This window comes from Mesocricetus auratus, unplaced genomic scaffold (assembly GCF_017639785.1).
Source record: "Mesocricetus auratus isolate SY011 unplaced genomic scaffold, BCM_Maur_2.0 Super-Scaffold_100025, whole genome shotgun sequence".
Lineage (NCBI taxonomy): Eukaryota > Metazoa > Chordata > Mammalia > Rodentia > Cricetidae > Mesocricetus > Mesocricetus auratus.
The window spans coordinates 13315920-13337376 of NW_024429206.1; the positions used below are offsets into that span (position 1 = coordinate 13315920).

Genomic DNA, 21457 nt, shown 5'->3' on the forward strand with positions numbered 1-21457 from the left:
TGTCTAGAAGCATGACTGCTCCAGGAAAATGCAGGAGACCAAGGCATGGCAACAGTCACAGCTCCTGGTGGGTCCAGTACCACAGGGAGGAACTTTGGGGATGCCACTCTGGGCATCAGAGCCCAAGTCCCTTCTGGAAGCAAGGAGAAACAGCCTCACTCTCATGACTGACACTGTTCTGGGGGTATATTGGTCTCTTTTCCCACTTAAAGCAAGCTAGCACCCAGAAGCCCTTGCGTTCTGCCAGCCCCTCTGGCTGTGGCAGGAAACATGGTATTATGTTGTTGTGGTTGAAATCCAAACCTGCAATTTCAGAGCAAACAGAGGGAGCCAGCTTCCTTCCAGCTGTAAAGAAGCCACAGACCCACCCCCTCTGGATGTCCCTGCCTCTGGAAGGGACTCATCCTGCCACTCTGCCTGCTGGTCCTGGATCTGACTCTTAGGCTGGAAAAAAAGATAACTATCATAAAGACATTTGTCCTTTGAGGGGACAGTGGTCTCCATACTTCGGGTGGCAGTGAGCTGGATGTGACGGGTCTGTGGAGTGGCAGGAATGACAAATGCTGCTTAGATGTCCCCTGCAGGGGCAAGGATGAGGTCTAAGGCTCTGGACAGGCCAGGAGTCAAGAGGTCAGAGGTGACTGTCACCGACACTCAAGCTCATAGCCCCAGGGGTAGAAGGGCATGTTTCAGGCAGGGAACTGAGTTGGTCAAGGGGTCTGTATGAAAGGAGACCAGGACCTACTGCGTTGGGGAGTGGGGGAAGGGTGCAAGGTTCCCGTGAATAAAGCAGCAATTTACGGAATGAGGCAGGGGCTGCTGGGGACAGGTCCTGTGGGAGTGACATGACCAGATAGGTTGAGGGTCTTGGATGGAAGTCAGATGAAATGGGAGGAGGGGTACTGGGGCTCAGGAGTCTTGTTCTCTGCTGGTAGGATCTTCGAGACATAGTGACAGAGCATGCTGTCACTTGTCACACGATGAGTGAGCTTCCCAGGAAAGCGAGAGATGGGTCTTTGACCTTGATCAAGGGCTGTCAGGGCTGAGCACACTGTTCATGGTGTCTTACATGTCCACCGTCACTTGGAGCAAAGTGTGGCCAGCTGAGTCCCCAGTGCAGACTGACAGAATCCTGCGGGGGGGGCACCCCACAGGGGAGGCTGTGGGTTAACAAAGGGGTGTGACTCCCTTCCACAAAAAGCAGCCAGGTAGGAGGGCAGATCTGAGGTTTGGAGATCACTTCATGGAGGCCAAGTGATATGACCCATCGTTGTCTTTTCTTGGTCTCTCTCACTTCTAATTTCAGGTGACAGTCACATGATGTAAAATTTTAATCTTTTGTTTTTTGAGACAGGATTTCTTTGTGTAACAGTCCTAGCTGTCCTGGAACTTGCTTGGTAGACCAGGCTGGCCTCAAACTCACTGAGACCCACCTGTCTTTGCCTCCCTAGTGCTGGGATTGAAGGTGAGCACCACCACTGCCTGGCTAAGGCTAATCATTTTAAAGTGACTATTTCTGCGGTGTGTAGTACACAGAGCACTGTACAGCTCACCACTCAGCAGTTCAGAATATCCTTGCCACTGTCCATCCTGTGCCACTGGACCCCCTCAGTCTGCATTTTACCTGTGTTCTGGGTATCACGTGTGGCCGGAGGGTCCAGCTGCCTGCACTCAGCACGTTCACAGTCATCCACACAGTAGCACAGATCCAGATCCATGCCTTTTGGTGCCTGTGTGGTGAACCTGTTCTCAATACAGTAGTTTTAGATCATGGGACTTTGCTAATCCCTCTGGTTCTAAAATACACAAGAATTAATAAAACAAAATCCAGGCTGGGAATATGGGTCTGTCAGGAAAGGGCTTGCTGTCCAAGAAAGAGGACCTCAGTTCTGGGCCCAGAACCCAGGCTTTAACAGAAGACAAGAGCCTGGTGTGGTAGCACCAAAGAGAGACAGGATGACTCCTGGGGCTCATTGGTTGCTTAGTCCAGTGAGCCTATACCAGTTGGGCCGTGGTGGTGCATGCTTTTAATCCCAGCACTTGGGGGCAGAGGTAGCCTGGTCTATAGAGCTAGTTCCAGGACAGCCAGGGCAACACAGAGAAACCCTGTCTTGAAAACAAACAAACCAAAAGAATGGGACCCCTGAGTGCCCTGTGGAGCTTGGGAACTCCTCTCCCTTAGGGGCCCACAGTCTCTCATTCTCTGCCCCTTAGTCACCCAGTCTTTTTCTCCAGGACCATCTCTCAAAGCAAATGCCACTCCTAAAAGGCAGTAGGGTTTTGTCTTTTAGTTTCATTCTTCTATTTCTTTTTTTTGGGGGGGGTGGGGGAGGTTTCCGAGACAGGGTTTCACTGTGGTTTTGGAGGCTGTCCTGGAACTTGTAGATCAGGCTGGTCTCAAACTCACAGAGATACACCTGCCTCTGCCTCCCAAGTGCTGGGATAAAAGTGTGTGCCACCACCACCCAACTCAATCTTCTATTTCTATGGTTTGCTGTTGCTGAAGTACACAGAGCAGATGCTCAGTAAGTTATTCATCCCAGCCTTGGGACTCTGAGTTCCAGAGGGGTTCCCCAAGGCCTGCCTGTCCTCCGGGAGTGGGATGGCGGTGTTCTCACCCAGTGGGTGGAGCAAGCTGCTCCCAGAGTGTGATGTGCCCACCATGCATGGTCAGGGGCAAGAAGGTAAAAGGCAGGGCTTCCTGGAGAGTGGGAGGATAGGGGATGACAGGGGTCCATTCTTTTGTTTCTCGAGACAGGGTTTCTCTGTGAAACAGTCCTGGCTGTCCTGGAACTTACTCTGTAGACCAGGCTGGCCTCAAACTCCAAGAGATCTGCCTTCCTCTGCCTCCAGAATGATGGTATTATTATTAGTTTTTTTGAGACAGGGTTTCTGGGTAGCTTTGGAGGCTGTCCTGGAACTCGATTGATAGACCAGTCTGACTTCAAACTCAAAGAGACCCACCTGCCTCTGCCTCCCGAGTGCTGGGATTAAAGGCGTGAGCCATCACTGCCTGGCTTGGGATCCCATTCTTAACACCTTCACCTAACCACTTCCCAGTGGCTCCTGAGAAGGAAAGTGGTCCCATCTGGTCTCACATCCTCTTGCTCCTCCCCGCCAGGTTATCATCATCTGCCTGGTGATCTTGGATGCCCTCCTGGTGCTTGCTGAGCTCCTTCTGGATCTCAAGATCATTGAGCCAGATAAGAAAGACTATACGGTCAAGGTATGCACATGGCACAAGCACGCGTGCGAGTGTATGTAGGTGGTATAGATAGGTGCATGTGTGGTGCAGGTACACACCAGCCCCCGAGCCATGCGTGCACACAGCTCAGGTCCATATGCAGCCAGGCATATACACTGGGTGCTGCTGACAGGGTCGTTGTCTGCGGGCAGGGACAGCATCGACTGAGTCACTTGATGCTCAGTGTGGGTGAGCCCATCCTCCTCTCTCACTTGCGTTGGGTGGATACCTTATTGTGATGCTACAATCACTCTTACCCTTTTGTCCCCAGTGTGGTTGCTGTGAGCCTCAGTTAGAGGGCTACATGTCCTTTTGACATGACCACAGGAGTTGGAATATCCCCTTGCTTCCTGACTTCCTTAGTAAGAAACTGGGAACTCTCCAGGTACCACTAATCTTTATTGCTCCTCAGGGAGTGTGCGACTCTGCCCCAGTCCTCAGCCGTGTAGTAACAGTTACGGGAGGTGCCGCCATTCATTCATTCATAGACAAGGTTTCTCTGTGCAACAGTCCTGGCTGTCCTGGAACTGGAGATCCACCTGCCTCTGCCTCCCGAGTGCTGGGATTAAAGGCGTGCACCTTTTATTGGACACCGACATTGTCCCCTCCATACAGAGTTGTGTTCTGCCCACAGTACTGCAGTGACAACCAATATGGCTTTGGGCAAGTGTCTGTCCAGCCATAGGCTGTGTTCCTATCAGTAGGGTAGTTGGCCAGAGGACAGTGTGGAGGGCTTGTTTTGTTCACTCCAGCACTGGAAAGCAAACCCCTGGCCTATGTGTGCTATGAAAGCACCCATGACAGAGCAGCAGCCATCTTTGCTTTTTAGTTGAGACAGTCTCTCTCTGTGGCCCAGGCAGGCCTTCGACTCTTGATCTTCCTGCCTCAGTTTCCCAAGTACTGGGTTGACAGTCAGGCCTGGCCAGGGATGTTTAATTCTGGAAGCCTTGCCTGTGTTGGTGACGACTGTCTTCAGCACTGAGTCCTCTCTGGTAACCAGGCAGGTGTGCTTGGGGCTGGGGTGCGTCCAGAGACTGCCAGTGACGGTCAGTGTCCCTTGCCCACCCTGTCCCCTCAGGCGTTCCACTACATGAGCTTTGCCATCCTCGTCTTCTTCATGATAGAGATTCTCTTTAAAATCTTCGTCTTCCGCCTGGAGTTCTTCCACCATAAGTTTGAGATCCTGGACACCATCGTGGTGGTGGTGTCATTTGTCCTCGACCTCATCCTCCTGTTTAAAAAGCACCAGTTTGAAGCTCTTGGCCTGCTGATCCTGCTGCGGCTCTGGCGGGTGGCCCGGATCATCAATGGTGCGTCTCCTGTGCTCTGGAACTGCATAGGGGAGGGGGCATGGTTACTGTGGCCGGTACCAAGGTGGCAATACGGTCACCAGAGGCCTGGGGTCTTATACCTGGTTTGTGCCATGGCTGCTGCCTCCTTGGAATCTGAAGAAAGGTAGATAGATGGTAATATCTGGTGATGAGCTAACAGGTAATATCTGGTGATGAGCTAACAGGTAATATCTGGTGATGAGCTAACAGGTAATATCTGGTGATGAGCTACCACCTCTGGTTGCAGACTGTGATGCTCCAAAGTCATCTAACACTGGCCACCAGAGGGTAGTTATGGAAGCATGGGACTCTTGCCTTGAACAGCACAGGAGGGCATCCTCCAGAAGGGAAGAGGCAGGTGGCTTAGCAAGCTCTGTGCTGACTGCCCAACCCAGGGACCCCTCATGGAGCTCCCCCAGTTTCCCAGAGTGATCACTCTGTTGCTGACACTTGCTACCATCCCCTGGCTTCTGGCTCTGGACACCTGGGGAAATCCTGGTCTGCCCAACTCCAGGCACACACACTGCTCTGACGCACGCCCGTCTGAAGAGCAGGGCTTCTGTGGGGCCACGGCTGGCTGGTGGCTGGAGCACTTTGGTCATCCCAGGAACCACAGTCGTCGATATCCAAGCTCTGTGGCCCTCAGCAGTTAGTTCTACTCAGGCTGGTAGATTACAAGTGGTCACAGCTCAGCCAGCTTAGCACTGTGTCATGTGGAGTCAAAGGTGACAGACTGGTGACACATAGGGTTTAAATGAATTAATTAAAAGGACAGAGGCAAAAGGTTTATTAAATACACCACAGTGCAGCCAGTGAATGGGCTCCCTCAGGGGGTGCTTTGGCTGAGAGGGGCTGAAAGCCTCACACTGCAGCTGCAGCAGGCAACCTCGTGGTACTCATGGGCCTTATTGGGGTTTGTATCTGAGGGGCAGCACTGGTGTTTCTTGGGATTGGCCATGGGGTTGGGAGCCGTGGGCCATGGAGTTGTATAAGGCATCCCAAGTTTTGTTTTTTTTTGTTTGTTTGTTTTTTTTTTTTGTTTTTTCGAGACAGGGTTTCTCTGTGGCTTTAGAGGCTGTCCTGGAACTCGCTCTGTAGACCAGGCTGGCCTCGAACTCACAGAGATCCGCCTGCCTCTGCCTCCCGAGTGCTGGGATTAAAGGCGTGCGCCACCAACGCCCGGCTCAAGGCATCCCAAGTTAGCAGGTCATGTGCCAACCTGTCAGGGCCATGCTCCAGCACAGGGTCCCTGCTTTAACTTGGCCTTTTCATTTCCACTCTGGACTCTGACCAAGGAAAACAAGCAGTTTTCACTGCTGGGGACACTTGTCCTTGGGGAATGGGAACACAGGGGCTAAAGGAACTGTGCCCATGGGGGCCACAGGGAAATACTGCCTAACTGCACACTCTCTCCTCCCCTCCCTTCCAGGTATCATCATCTCAGTGAAGACACGCTCGGAACGGCAGATCTTAAGGTTAAAGCAGATAAACATTCAACTGGCCACCAAGATCCAGCATCTGGAATTCAGTTGCTCTGAGAAGGTGAGACTTGGGGGACTGGTTCCACTGCTGTCCCCTCCAGCCCACTACTGCCCAGTCTCCTGGAGACAACAGCCCTGCCTGTTGCTCCCTCTTCTGGTCTTTCTGGCTTAAGCTCCAGCTCCTGGAGGCAGGCCCAGTCCCTCCTCTGGGCATCTTTTTGTTTTGTTTTGTTTTTGTTTTTTTGAGACAGGGTTTCTCTGTAGCTTTGGAGGCTGTCCTGGAACTCGCTCTGTAGACCAGGCTGGCCTTGAACTCACAGAGATCTGCCTGCCTCTGCCTCCCGAGTGCTGGGATTAAAGTCGTGCGCCACCAAAGCCCGGCTCCTCTGGGCATCTTGTTCCTGTAATCACTGCCCAGGGCCCTCCCCTCAGCAGCCAGATGCCACAGACTGGCTCTTAGCTGCGTGTAGCCCCAGGCCTGCTGGAATGTGGTTCAGAAGCTCAGCGCCCAATGCCTGTCTGCTTTTACAATAGGAACAAGAAATTGAGAGACTCAACAAGCTGTTGAGACAGAATGGACTTCTTGGGGATGGGAACTAGCCTCCCAGAAGCACCACCTAGAGAAGCCCTCATCTCTGCCTCGGCTTGCGCTCCCTGGATGCTGGGAACATATCCTCGTCAGCTCTGCTGCCTCTTCGGTGTGACCCAGTGCCACCCGTCCACACCCTCCTCCTGCAGCAAAGGAACCATAGCCACCTTTTCTCACCTGGCCTCTGCTGTCGCTCGAAAACAGACAAGGAAGCTGGACTTGTAAAACTTGATGCCACCCTTCCCTCTGTGTAGGAATTGGCCCATCCTTTCCTAAGCACATCCTGAGAAGAACAGAAGCTGGCACCCTGTACCAGCCCATTCCAGAAACCCTTTCTTTATTAGCTGGTCCACAGATTCTCCTGCTGCATCCCCTAGGGGAGCTATCCTGGTTCCCAGCCTCCTCTGCAGCCTCCAGCTGTACCATCAGCTTCAAACTGGCTCTGCACCCACCAGCGTCTCTTTCAATTACTGTACAATTAATGGATAAAATAAGCGCCCTCCTTCCCCTGGGCCCGCCTACCACATTTTCCCCTTGGTAGCAGCCCACACTGGCTCACTGCGGGGCTCCCAGACTGCCCTGTATTTAGCACCATCTTGGGGTGCAATGCCCTCATGGGCACACGTTTTTACAGCCCCTTGCTGGTTTGTACTTCTCAAATGCTGATGGGCATTTTGAAGACGACTCCCGATGGATGAGGGATAAGGCACTGAGGTGGCTTTCCATGCATTGCTACATTTTAGGTTCCTCCTCCCACCTCTCCAGAGGTGACAAGGCCTGTGACCTGTGTGCAGGGTGCTGGAACCACATGACGTGAGCCCCTAGCATAGCGGAGTAACGTTTCTGAGAGGAACGGCAGTGGAGAGGGCAGAGTGGTGGTTTAAGGGTAACCAGCAACTGGGTTGGTGTCCTCCAGAGCCTTGCGCCTGGGTGCCCACTGCTGCAGAGGGACCTTCAGGACGGGTACTCACTCCTGCGGGGGCCACTTGCATCACGCAAATGGGAAGAAGAAGCTGAAGGGCAGCCTGGCGTTGATGGTGGGTGGAGCTCGGAAGCCTGCCTCTGCAGGGGCTGACACATCCACAAATGTCACTGTAGTGGAAACGACAATTGTCCTCTCGGGCCCTGGGAGGGGCTGTAATGGAAAGACAAACAGGCACGCTTGTCATCTTCCTCACTCAGTCACTGTCCCCTTGAGGCTGGGGTCACCGAGGCACAGTGCAGCCCAGATGCATGACGATCCAGGCTGATTCAGCATAGCAACATGGTTCAGTGTTCACAAAAATTACCTGTCAGTGAGTCCTTCCCTTGACGTACAAGTTAACGAATGATTATGAAATTGTTCTTAAGACTCAAAATTACAGTTAGGCACAATGGCACTTGCCCATTAACACTCTGGAGGCTGACGCCGAGAGTCACAAGTTTGAGACCAGTCTGGGTTACATGAGAAGATCCTAGGTCAAAATACCAGATCCTACCAGGCACAGCAGCACTAGCTGCCTGTCCCTGAACCTGGGCTTGTGACATCAGAGTCAACAGCTCAAGTCCAGCCTTGAGACCCTATCTTAAAAAACACTGAAATCCAAATGGAAACGATAATCTTTCACACCAATAAACTTTTCCTGTCACACTTGCTGTCACCTCACTTGCCCCTTTTATTTATGTGGTTTATTTCTTTTGGTGCCACACCCCAGCCCATGGAGACCTCTGCCAGCAGGCATACCTCTGGAATGGAGATGAGCTGGGCAGTGACGTTCACTATCCTGGCTTGGGGGTTCAGCAGAGATCCATACTTAGTCCATTTCACTTCTATACCTAAAGCCACAGGGAGTTGGCAAGGGCCCTGCAAGAGAAAACTAGATTAAACCAGAATATTACACCACCGCAAGTCAAACTAAACCGGCAGTTGAGCCTTTAATTATAAAATGTTTGCCAATTACAAAAATGTTTGGAACACCCCGGGCACGTGTTTAATCCCAGCACTTGGGAGATAGAGGCAGGTGGATCTCTGTGAGTTGTAGGCCAGCCTGGTCTACAGAGCGAGTTCCAGGACAGCCTCCAAAACAATACAGAGAAACCCTCTCTTGAAAAACCAAAAAAAAAAAAAAAAAAAAAAAAAAGTTTGGAACACAAGGGTGAACACACTATATACGAGTTCAGGTACAAATAAGTTTACAGACCCTGAGTCATTACAGCACCCTCTGCTCCTACTACAGTACCACCCAGTGAGAAATGCGCCAGCCCCTCTCTTTCCCAAACAAGGCCTAGTCACTGTGGAGTACTGCATTCCTGCTACCCAGTGGTGGGACCTTTGGGGCCAACAGGGAAGAGACTATGACAGAATTTAACAGAGAAAAGGTGACCTTGATTGTAGGTTGTGTTAGAATGTAAACAGAAACATGCTTTTATTTAATTTCATCAGCTAGCAATGAAGATATAACTTGGAGCTAGAAAGATGGCTCTGCAGTTAAGAACACTGGCTGCTCTGGGGTCAGCCTCAAGCACCCACACAACCATCTGTATCTCCAGTTCTAGGGGACACGCCACCCTCCTCTAACCTCTGCAGGCCCTAGGCACCCATTTGGTGTACATACATACATTCATATACTCATACACAGAATTTCTTTTCAATTTTTAAAAAAGACAGATGGGCATGATGGTGCATGTCTTTACCACCAGCACTCAGGGGCAGAGGCAGGCAGACACCTGTGAATTTGAGGCCAGCCTGGTCTACAGAGTTGAATTCTAGGACAGCCAGGAAATGCACACAGAGAAACCCTATCTTGAACCCTTTACCCTATCCACGAAAACAAGACAAAACAGCTTGGGGTAGAGTCAATATCTGTATGTAACCAAAGATAATAGTGCAGGTTAGGTATAGTGGTGCATGCCTTCATTCCAGCACTTGGGAGGCAGAGGCAGGCAGATGCTTTGAGCTCAAGGCCAGCCTGGCCTACATAGCAAGTTCTAGGACAACCAGGGCTGTTTAGAGAGACCCGGTCTCAAACAAAGGTAACAGTGCTTCATCTGCACTGAGGGGGCCAGCATGGGGTTACCCAAACTAAGGCTGGATCCTGACTCTGTCCCAGGACCTTTGCTTGGACAAGTTAAATGGGCATTGGGTCCTCCAGGTCATCTTTTTGCCGATAACTGGAAATGCAGAATCTATATAGTGGGTAGATAGGGAATCCCCCAAGTTATGGTACTTCCCTGTATGTTTGACTCGCCGCATATATTTTCTCTAAATTATATCCTGGCATAAAAACCTAGCAGACCACTAAGCTAAACTGCCAAAAGCAGTAACGGATTCCTTAGCTTGCAAGAGCCTTTAGAAACCTTATCACTGAACCAGCTTGCCAGTATCCCGTTGCTAGGAGAAACTGCAGGTGCAGTGGGTGTGAACAGCAGATGCCCTGGGCCTGCTTCCCCTGGCACTGATGACTGGTGTCTTTACCCTGTGCCAGAAAGCTAAAAGCCATACCCCAGGTTCATTGGTGGCGGGCACAGGGATTAAGCAATCTTTGGAGTGGGGATCTGGTGACTGTGCCACTCCTTATAAATATACAAAGCAGACAATAAGAGGCCTGAAGCAGCTGTGACAAGAAATAGCTGGGCAATTAGGGGAGAATGGGGTGCACACCTCCGCTGGGGACAGCCCACACTTTGCTGCTAAGACAAAAGAAGGAGGTGGGTGGGGGAGTCACATGTGACCAGGAAGCTATTTGTAGGATGTCAGCTTCCATTAAACTCTTTGGGGAACTTTGGAACTGAAAGAGCTCATGTGTGGGTGGCTGCCATTACAGCCCAGAGGGCAGGGAATGGAAGTAATAAAGACGAAGGCCACATCTCATGTCCCTCATGTCACCAAATGTCTGAGGAAGGCTTTACTGCACCATTACTGTCCAGGCTGAGCATCCTGGGTTTTGGATATTGGCATAGCCATGATGACTATCAAGAGGCTAGACAGTCAGAGTCAATCACTCAGTCAATCTAGAGTTAATGGTATTTCAGTGGGCCCAAGTTTTGACCGTGACATGTTGGCACTAAGATAGTTTCTGATTTGGATGCACATTTTTGGATTAGGGGATTTCTCAACCACAGTGACTATGGTGGTGAGTTGAGCTTCCAGTTTATGGAGTGGCCACTGTGTTCTGCCAACAGCCAAACAAACTTAACCCTCTGAGCAGCCCAGTGAGGTCAGTGATGTCATTTCTGAAGGGCTCTAGGGCCTGAGCATGGCAAACATGGCTCTGGCTAGCCTTGTCCTCGCCCCCTCCCCCACCCTTCCCTCTGCCTTGCTAAACTGTTAGATTACATTCCTAAAGCTGCCACCAAGGTCTGTTCCCTTATTTGGCCACTTCCTCCTCCTGAGACTGACTACCAAGGTCCAGCTATCCAAGAACGGAAGACCAGCAAGCAGAAGTCCCTTCTGACTGCCCTAATTAACATGCCCAGTTAAAACAAAACAGCTCATCCTAACACGGGTTCCCTTCTTCCCTTTATAAACTGCCATGGGCCATGTCGAGCTCCTCTCTATAAAGAAGAGACAGACATGTCTCCTCTGTCTCTCCAGAGAAGATGTCCCTCCCCCATCCCTTGTTCTTTTCCCCTCTCCCCCTCTCTCCTGCCTTTGTCTCTTATTTCCTGCCCTCTGTCTCTCTGGGGAAATAAATCTGGTCTTGGGATGTCTTGTGCCGACTCTGGTCCTTTCAGCTTCCATGTCACAGGGAAGCAAACTGAGGCTTTGTGAAGAGGGGGCAGAGCTGGAAAGCCTAGCTTAGCTACAGCCTCCTCACTCCCTCCCCAACCCACCGGGCAGAGGAAGACATGCTAGCAGGTGCCCGCAGCCTCACTCTTTACCTTCATGTTGGAGGAATGGGTGACATAGCGCACAGGCACCCAGTCCTGCACATCCTGGGCCTGGGAATTCCCAAATGCTGCCACATAGTCAGGAAAGGCCTGGCCTCTCAGCAGGCCCTGAATCTTCTGTGCCAGGAGCCCACAGGGGATGGTGCCTGTCAGTCTTTGGGAGGGAAAGAGAGGCCAACTCAGGAAGGCACCAGAAATCAAGGAAATGCCAGATTGGGGACACTTCCATCCTTCCTCTCCAATGCGATCATCGAATCCCTAAAGTGGTCCTGCCTTAGAAGCATCCTGGTCATGGAGATGACCCCAGCCTGTTTTCTACCATCTCTGTCTACATACGATGGGCCATGGTCAGAAGCCAGGCAACATAGTGGCTTTCCCATATCCTGTCCTCCTAAAGGGTGCTGGCACAAATGGGTTCCACAGGAGGAAAGCAGGGTTTACTGTGGGCTGCTGCCTCCTGGACTCCTGTAGGAAAGTGGAACCCTCTGGAAGAAATGCTGGTCTGAAATCAGACCTAGCAAACTAATGACAGAGTCACTACAAGGATGTGGGAAGGATGTGGGTGGAGAGGGAAATGAAAGGGACAAAGACACATATTTGTACAGAGTGGGAATTCAACAACAAATGCGCAGAGCCAAAGATTCAGAAATGCCACTGCAGCACTCAGGAGGCTGCGGCAGGAGGATCAGGAGTTTGAGTCTATCCTGAGCTACGCAGGGAGACCTCATCTCCCACATCTCATTCCAGTTTTCGCTAAGTGGTTCTCTTGTGCTGCAAAATTAAAAACCCAGAAATAGGAAGGACTTTCAAGGGAAATATTTTCACTATTTAGCCTTAACCACACAAAGCCCTGCGATCAGTCAGCTCGGTGCCAATGGAAAGGCTACGCAGTCTTGCTGGCGACCTGGTTAAAACTGGAGAAAGGAGGCTGCTTCCTTTGCCACAGCCACTCTCACCTGAGTTGACAGCCAGATTGTACATTGTAGCCAAACAACACTGGGTCCCGGAGTCCCTCGCTGGCAAGGCAGTCCTGCTCGCCTGTGCTACGAAGAATAGTAAGTTGGCCTTGTCTGTTCGTTGTCTGAATAATCCCAGACATTCACAGGCTGTTAAGGGACTTGTAACAGTTCAAGAGCAGTCAGAGTGTCCAGGAAGAAAAGGGCATCCCCATATGGCACAAGGCATGAGTGAGGTGCAATCCCTTCTCTGGACGTCTTGGTCATTCCCAGGAAGTCTTCCCTTTGTCTGGCTCTCCTTCAGATTTAGTTCCAGCCAGTGTGGTGGCCAGGCCTGTAATCAAGGCACCACAAAGGCTAAGGAGGGTTGCCTAAACTAGAAGAGTGAGTTCAAGACCAGTCAGGACAACTTGCCAAAATCTTGTTTCAAAATGTAGAGTAAGGAAAGGGCTGGGTACAGCCCAGTGCAGGGCGCTGTACTAGTGTGCTCAAGTCCCAAGGAGGGTCTGTGAGTTTGAGGTCCGCCTAGTCTACACAGTGAGCTTCAGGATACAGAGCAACCCTGACTCAACAAAACAGAAACAAAAGTGAACCAATGCCTCCAGGAATCCTCGTTTTTTTGTTGTTTATTTTTGTGTTGTTTTGCTTTTTTCAAGACAGTGTTTCTCCGACTGTCCTGGAACTCACTTTGTAGATCAGGCTGGCCTTGAACTCACAGAGACCCACCTGCCTCTGCCTCCTCAGTGCTGGGATTAAAGGTGTGCACCATCACCATCCAGCTTACACTGTCCTCTTCCCCTAAAGTACCAATCTCTACTTCCACCCAGCCCCATCACATTTCACTGGCTAGGAGCTCTGGCCCGTCCAGTGCCCCTCACCCCCCCCACACACACAGGCTGCCCGCCCACAGCACCCTGGGCAACAACTGGAAGCACAGTCCATTCATGCAAACAGGGAAGGTGACCTTCTCCACAGATCCAAAAAAAGGATACCCCTTCTGAGGCCGAAAGCCAGCGGCCAGAGGGAGTCCCACCCTGTAACCAGGGTTGCCACTATGAGGGACAGGCTTGGTGCCGTGCTGAAAGACAAAGGGACGTCCTGTGCAGCAGCGGGGCCACACAGTGCTCCTCATGATAACATCTGGGAGGACAGCTCCCAGCTTCCAGGCAAACCCCACACACCACTGCAGGCAGGGAGCTGGGTCATGCTTCTAGGCTGTTCCTCCCCAGAAGTCAGGCTTTCCCTCGACTTGGCAGCCAAGTAATGAACAGAACACTCAAACTTACCTGAACAAAGTGAATCTCAAACTTCTGCTGCAGGAGAGTCACTGTGTTGCTGAACGTCCCCAGTACCAGGGAGAGGCTGGCTTCTTGTATCTGGCCGGTGGCCGTGTACAGCAGGCTGTACTTCACCTGGGACAGAATGGGACTCATCCACCTCTGCCCACCACAGCTCAGCAGCCATGTTCCCACCTCTGATGAAGCAGCCACAGAAAAGCCACAACCCCCAACTCTGTGTCCAATCTCATCAGTGATGTCCCCTCAGCATCTCAGTGGACAGAGCCACCTGAGTCTCTCTATGCCCAATTTTTTGATCTTTTAGATCAGCTGACTCAAGCACAATTCAAACAGCCTATTTATGCAGACGAAGAGTCCAATCAAATAAATGATGGTGACAATAAATTGTGTGTGTGGTACACATGTGAGTGTGTGTGCGTGCACACATGTGTATCCAAGCACACACATGTAGAGGCTAGAGCATGACACTAGGGTCTTCCTCTGGAACTCTCTGCCTTATTGCCTTGAGGCAAGCTCTCACTGAACCACAGGCTCTCATTTCAGCCAGGTTGGCTGGCCAGTGTCCTCTTGGGATCTGCCTGTGTGTCCCCCAGTACTTTGGGTTACAGCCAGGTGTCGTAGCCATGCTCGGCTTTTCACATGGTGCTAGGGATTCAAACTCAGGTCCTCGTGCTTGTGGGACAAACACTCCTACTCAACTGAGCCATGTCCCCAGCACAACAAGAAAATTTGGTTGTATTCTTGGAAGGTGTTGTATCTACGGAGACATGTAAAGACGTGTCCTCTGATGGCAGAAGCAACTGGAGGTCAGACCAAGAAAAGCACCATCGCAGTATGGGTGGGAGTTCTCCCTGGAGGTGCGCAGCTCCCCAGTAAGCCAACCGGTGGGAGTCAGGCAGTCAGAGAAGGACTGCCAAGGCAACTGGGCACCCACCTCGAGAACAACGTTGCTGCAGAGTCTATCTTGCCCAATGCTGACCAGAGATGGCCGCAATATGCCATGGCCTTCTAACCGGGTCAGCGTGTGATTGAGAGACCGATACATGACAGACTGAACTTTGATGGAGACCTGGGAGGGAAGGTAACCTTGGTTATTAGGCTACTACAGGCTACATATAGTAAGCACAGTTACAGCAACCAAAGTCTAAAATGAGCCTTTCGTAGCAATAAAGCAAAGTACAGGGTGTGCATTCCATGCACTGTGCATGCTGCAAATGTCCCATGTAAGCACACACACACAGTCAGAGAAAAGCTGGGAAGCAGAGCTCTGAGACACCTATTCACCACAGAGATGGAAATAGCTCGAGTCCATCTGCATAAGGAACACTACTCACTCATAAAAATCAAATCCCAAAACATGCTACAGCATGAGTGAGTCTTGAAAACATCAAGTGAAAGAACCCAAAGGTCACATATACTGCAGATTCCACTAAACATGGAATGTCCACACATAGATACAGTCATCATAGATTGGAGCAGAACAGAGAAAACTGTAGAGTCATCCATGCTTAAGGGATACGGGGATTCTTAGGGATGATAAAACATCCGGGGTTAGATGCTGGCACAACCCTGTGCCTGATGCCACAGAATCAGTCAGAACCCTCAGCTTCAGCAACCCTTTTTGCCTCAGGAGAAGCACCCAGCTTTTACAAGGCACCTCACACAGTGGCTGGCTAGGTAGGCAGCAGGTCTGAGGAAAGACAGAGCCAGACAAACTTTTTAAGGGACATTTGCCATTGCAAATGAAGAGCCCCAACAGTTAGCTCCTCAATAGTTGGGAAATTGCTAAGCTGTCCCATCCTTGGACTTGAGCAGCTACACTTAAACATCTTCCCCTGGTGGTCCTCAAGGACTTGAAAATATTTCCCAGACCTCAGTCCTCAAGGACTTGGGAACATTCCCCAGACCTCAAGGTTCCAGGCAGGTCACAAAGTTCAGCCAGGGCACAGATGTTGCCTGAGACAGATAACGAGCCAGTCAGCCACAATCGTGCGTGTTTGCATGAAGGTCTGGCACCGATTACCAAACTCCCCTTGTACCCCCACCACTCCGCTTGCGGTTTTAGACTTTAAAAACTGGCTGTAATTTCTGCTCAGAGTTCACTCCTTCCCAAGGCTGCTGAACCCCAGCGCGCCGGCTTAATGAAAATCCTCTTGCATTTTGCAGTGAACTTCGGCTCCCTGGTGGTCTTTGGGGCGAGGGTCCTGAGAGAAAGACTGCAGGGTCTTTCACAACCAACACAAGAAGGCTGACAAAGCAACAAGCAATCCCCTGAAGACAGCCAACCAGCCTCTGACAGGACTCTCCACTTCAGTTCTCAGAAGCCACTGCCTGGGAAGAACCTAAAAACACCGGCTCTTTACACTGTCTCCAATTAATACGAAGCTGTTTAGAACTTAAAACTGGCAAGTGTTGGAGTCATCACTTTAGAAACAAAGATAGTCTTTACATGCCTGCTCCCATGACCAAGGCAACCTACAACTGTTCTTCCAGGTCAAAATCACTTGCTCCCATCGGGACACAGTGTGATAGAAAACAAAGGTAATCTCCACAACTCTCTGCCTACCAAGCTGCCCCAACAGCTTAAGTCAAGTGGGGGAACCCAGGGCTGTGACTTACAGACACCATGTGGACTGGGCCAGTGTGGAACTACTAGTAGATTCAAAGCACTTTCTAGAGGCTAGAGGGATGTCACAGAATGGCCTAGCACATCTTTTGTTTTGTTTTGTTTGAGAACAGGATCTCACTGTGTTACCCTGGCTGGCCTGGAACTCTATGTATATCACACTCGCAGAGATCTGTCTCCCTCTGTCTTCCAATTACTGGGATTAAAGCCACTTGCTTCTATACCTGGGTAAAAATAATTTTTTTAATTATTTTACGTATGAGTGCTCTCCATGTACCCCTGCATGCCAGAAGAGGGCATCAGATCTCGTTACAGATGGTTGTGAGCCACCATATGGGTGCTGGGAATTGAACTCAGGTCCTCTGGAAGAGCAGTCAGTGTTCTTAACTGCTGCTGAGCCATCTCTCTAGCCCCAAAAATAAATCTTTAAAAAAAAAAAAAGTGGAAGCCGGGCGTTGGTGGCTCACACCTTTAATCCCAGCACTCGGGAGGCAGAGACAGGCGGATCTTTGTGAGTTCGAGACCAACCTGGTCTATAAGAGCTAGTTCTAGGACAGCCTCCAAAGCCACAGAGAAACCCTGTCTCGAAAAACCAAAAAAAAAAAAAAAAAAAGTGGAATGTAATACCCATGGGTTGACCCCTGGCAAACAACATCTGCACACACATATATACATTCCTGCTATCCCCACCTCCAGAAAGAGAAATGCTTTTACCTGTGTTGCTGAATTAGGTACCTAGAAAAAAATAAATCACAATAAACTTGGTTAGGCACAAGAATAGATGCATTTCTACAGCCTCTCCAGGCTTCAGCTAATGGCCACTTTCATCCACGGGAGACATCACTAAGACAACAGCAGTGTCTCCACTCAGGACTGGCCCTCTTGTGCTTCCAGCTAAGTGCCAATCACTGTATTTCTTTCTACAGCCTCACCTTTCCTATCAGGAGTGCCATTCTGGAGGCCTGCTGCTGTGGAGTCACTATTCCCTACGCCTCAAGACCGTGCTGTTCCTGAGAGCCCACTTCCCCCCCCCCCCAAGACAGGGTTTCTCTGTGGCTTTGGAGCCTGTCCTGGAATTAGCTGTTGTAGACCAGGCTGGCCTCGAACTCACAGAGATCAGCCTGCCTCTGCCTCCCGAGAGCTGGGATTAAAGGCGTGCGCCACCACCGCCCATTAAGAGCCCACTTTTTATGGCTGTTAAGACCATAGACATTTATGGTATCTGTTAACATCATAGACATTAAAACACCAGATAGTTTCTAAAGCTGCTAGCAGTTGTTGAAGACCTGGCCTTGGTCAGCTGCTATCAAGGTGAATGCAGGAAATTTAGAAACTAAATAGAAATAAGAAAGTGAAGTACATACAAACTACATAAAGATCACTTCCACAGCTACTGATGCCACAGTGTTAGAGAGCACAACCTCCTGCCCAGGTCAGGCACCTGCTGAGATCACTCTGACCTTAGAGGGTGCAGAGAGCAGAACACAGTTGTGTGTCCAGATGATCCTTACCCTCAGAATGGCAGGGCTGCTGTAACGAGCCATGCTGAGGGCGTCCATTCCTTCACACTCTTCTATGTCCACCCTTCGGCTGCATTTGAAGGCCTGGCTCACCAGGAATGCTGGAAAAGGTAACATCCCAGGGTGGGGTGGGGTGGGGGGATACAGAACATGTTCAGCTAGTGAATGGGAACTAAAACAGTCATGTATAAAAAGCAAAATAATCTACAACATCTTTAAAATGGGGCTTAAAAACTAGGTTTCAACTAGGAAACACACACAAAATCTAAATTTAAAAGGCACAAAAGATACTGCACAGTGTCTCCCTCCAATTCTGTCCCCTAACCAGGTCCCTGCCCCAGAGGGAGTAGCATGACTGCCTGCTGAAGCTTTCAGAAATACTATGCAAATCAAACAAAACACATACGTAAAAGGTAGTTTTTTTTTCTTTAACAATCACTTTCCCCTTTTGGACACAGATGCGCATACGATACACTATACTGTGCATTTTTCCATGAGCAATGAATGCATCCTGAAGACTTTCCAGCAGCCGTGAAGGGATAATTAGTGTTCTCTTGTGGATGTAGCATAATTACTCCCCAGTTCCCTGCTAATGGCCACTGCAGTTGTCTCTGCCTTGGCTGTCACTGTCAAGTCTGCATGGGGCTTTTGCATGTGGGCCAAGCCTTCCTGCAGGAGCTTCAGTAATTTTGATCCATATGTTACACAGCCCTTAGCAGGGCAGGACCAACTGTTCCACCAGCTACTGCAGGAGACTATCTATTCCCCACAGCTTCAAACCCTCTGGGCTTTGTCACTCTGAAAAGTGGAAATTTCTTCTTAGTTTGGCTTGTTTGCTTTTTGAGACAAGGTCTCATTATGTAGCTCAGGCTGGCCTCAAGTTGGTGGTCCTCCCTCCATCTCCTAAGAGCTGGGGTGTGAGGCATGCCCACTGCACCAGGCTTCAGCTAGTTTTAACTGGCCTACTATGTGCAGGGAAGCTTCTTCTCTACAGAACTTGTTATCCATTCATTCATTACAGCTGCTCACAGCTGGCTGAGGGTTAGAGAGTCATGGCTTTGGCCCTCCATTGCCCAGGTCCTCGGCCTTGGCATCTCTGCTCTCCTGGGAGAAGCAGGTCTTACCCAGGCACTTGAGCACAATGCTCCCAGTGCTCCCACTGTGAGACTCAGCCCAAGAAATCCTACACAAGCGGGCATGGGGTGCACACTTGGAATTCCAGAACTTGGGGGCTGAGTTGGAAGGACCAGCATGAGGTACACTGAAAGACCCTGACTCAGCAAACAAGCAAGAGCCAGGCAGGGTGGCACATGACTTTAATGCCAGCATTGGGAAGGCACAGGGAGACACAGAGGCAGGAAGGTCTTTGTGAGCTGATGGCCAGCCTGATCTATGTACGGACTTCTGAGCCAGCTGGGGCTACACAGTGAGCCATTGTCTCAAAAAACTAAAAATAAAGCTCACGGACCCCAATCTGACAGCAAGGGAACCAGCACAGGACGGACCCAGAGCCCCTGAACGTGGGGTTCTGTTAGGAGGCCTGGGCAGTCTGTGGGGCCTCTGGCAACAGAACCAGTATTTATCCCTATTGCACAAACAGACTTCGGGAGCCCATTCCCCATGGAGGGATACTCTCTCAGCCTAGACACACAGGGGAGGGCCTAGGCCCTGCCCCAAATGATGAGACAGACTTTGATGATCCCCCATGGAAGGCCTCACCCTCTCTGGGGAGGAGCTGGAAGGTGGGATGGGGAATTGGTGGGGGGCAGAGGAGGAAGGGAAGGAGAGAGAACTGGGATACATAAAATAAGACTTTCTAATAAAAAAGAAAGAAACTAAAAATAAATAAACAAACAAAACAAGTGAAAAGAAACTGGAAGCCTCACCATCCCACTTCTGAAAACAAACAAAAGACAAAAAAAAACAAAAAACAAAAAAACCTAGGGACATTAGCAAGGCCTCAAGGGATACTGTGAAAACAACTTTGTTACCACATTTGACTTGGGGGGTGGCATATGAGAGATACAGCACATGGTTAGAAGGCAGAGGATAACCTACGGGACTCAATTCCCTCCCTCCACTCCATGAGTCTCCGAAGTTGTCAGGCACCTTTACCTGCCATGTCACTGGCCCCTAGGTGAACGGTTTTGTTTGTTTGGTTTTTTGGTTTTTGAGACAGGGTTTCTCTGTATTGTTTTGGAGGCTGTCCTGGAACTCGCTCTGTACACCAGGCTGGCCTCGAACTCACAGAGATCCGCTTGCCTCTGCCTCCCGAGTGCTGGGATTAAAGGTGTGCGCCACCAATGCCAGCTCCCCTGGGTGAAGGCTAACCAGAGGAAACAGCCCCATGCAGCATGGCAACCAGCACACTTAAGTGCTTAGTGAAAAGCCGTAGAGATCTGTCATCCTGGACATGTGTACCTGTGTGTCACTGCCTGCAAGGCTTACTGCAGTGTTCAGGCAGCCACTGACCAAGGTAGAAATCACCTCTTCAGGCAGGCAACCTTCGAGACCTGTCTCTTGAAGAGTCTTTAGGCTATGAAGCCTGATGACTGGCAAGCTTACTCAACTAACCGGAAGGGCAGGGGCGCTCTCTTACCCGCAGGGTTCTCATCTGTACACAGAGATGACGTGAGAGGCGAAGGCAGTCGAAGAAATGAACCTGAAGACGCACCTGCAGTCTGCAGAGGGACTCCATACTGCAAACACAGAACCCACCGGTGAGACAAGGTGCTCCTTCAGCATGCAATGGACACATGCCAGTGCCCACAGAGCTATGGGTTTGGGGACACAATGTTTGAGGACAATCTCTGCCACACAGGGCTCATTCTCAGCTGTCAACCACATCCACACATGCCTTTTTAAAGTAAATGTGAAGCTTCATGTGGCAATGTATACCTTTAATCCCAGCATTCAGGAGACAGAAGCAAATGCATCTTTATGTGTTTAAGGCCAGCCTGGTCTATGTAGTCCCATATCAGACAGAGCTACACAGCCAAAACTGTTGTGTAACAGTTTCCTCCGATATTGAAACATTCTACCCTGAACAGAAGCTCCTTAAGCAGGAAGGTAAACAACTCAAAGGGACTTCAGGAAGTCCCTGAAACTGACCAGATTCACTAGGCCCCTCCCTGCCAAAGTAAGCAATAAAAGCCGAGAGTCCCTTTAAGGCTAAATGCAAAGGAGACTCTCAGACCAGATCAGCTGCCTGATAGAAGCAGTAACTAACCTGGAAGAGGTTTAGACCAGTGATTGTCACAGGTGTTACCTAAGACCATCTTGCACATCAAATATTTACATTATGATTCATAACTAGCGAAATTACAGCTATGAAGTAACAATGAAAATAATTTTATGGTAGGCGGTCACCACAACATGAGGAACTGTATTAAAGGGTCACAGCGGTAGGAAGATAGAGAACTACTGCTATTTATTTATTTATTTATTTATTTATTTATTTTAGGGACAAGGTTAACTGTGTCCTCTAGTTGGAAGGCAGAGGCGGGCAGATAACTGTAAATTAGAGGTCATCCTGGTCCACAT

At 50.2% G+C, this 21457-nt stretch overlaps 2 protein-coding genes across 4 annotated transcripts in view; one reads left to right on the forward strand and one right to left on the reverse strand.

The window, feature by feature from the left end:
- Hvcn1 (hydrogen voltage gated channel 1) overlaps positions 1–8275 on the forward strand; it is a 32783-nt gene extending 24508 nt beyond the window's left edge. The window contains exons 5-8 of one of the 2 annotated variants that reach the window (XM_040731184.1): positions 3122–3226; positions 4323–4554; positions 6005–6117; positions 6591–8275. In XM_040731184.1, the coding sequence (XP_040587118.1) occupies positions 3122–3226; positions 4323–4554; positions 6005–6117; positions 6591–6656 (516 nt within the window). In that variant the 3' untranslated portion in view covers positions 6657–8275. Of the gene's footprint in view, positions 1–3121; positions 3227–4322; positions 4555–6004; positions 6290–6590 lie in introns of those variants that run through there. The other variant, XM_040731183.1, reaches the window with a different exon arrangement.
- Positions 3625–21457, reverse strand: part of Tctn1 (tectonic family member 1) — a 29352-nt gene continuing 11519 nt past the window's right edge. Inside the window, exons 5-16 of one of the 2 annotated variants that reach the window (XR_005870950.1) lie at positions 20514–20613; positions 17906–18015; positions 17109–17129; positions 14703–14837; positions 13757–13882; positions 13463–13548; positions 12471–12611; positions 11506–11668; positions 8369–8488; positions 7617–7780; positions 4656–4689; positions 3625–4576 (exon numbers count right to left, since the gene is read on the reverse strand). Coding sequence is in view for 1 of the 2 variants with exons in the window: in XM_040731182.1 (XP_040587116.1) it covers positions 7637–7780; positions 8369–8488; positions 11506–11668; positions 12471–12611; positions 13463–13548; positions 13757–13882; positions 14703–14837; positions 17109–17129; positions 17906–18015; positions 20514–20613 (1146 nt within the window). In the remaining variant the exon portion in view is untranslated. The remainder of the gene's footprint in view (positions 4577–4655; positions 4690–7616; positions 7781–8368; positions 8489–11505; positions 11669–12470; positions 12612–13462; positions 13549–13756; positions 13883–14702; positions 14838–17108; positions 17130–17905; positions 18016–20513; positions 20614–21457) is intronic. The other variant, XM_040731182.1, reaches the window with a different exon arrangement.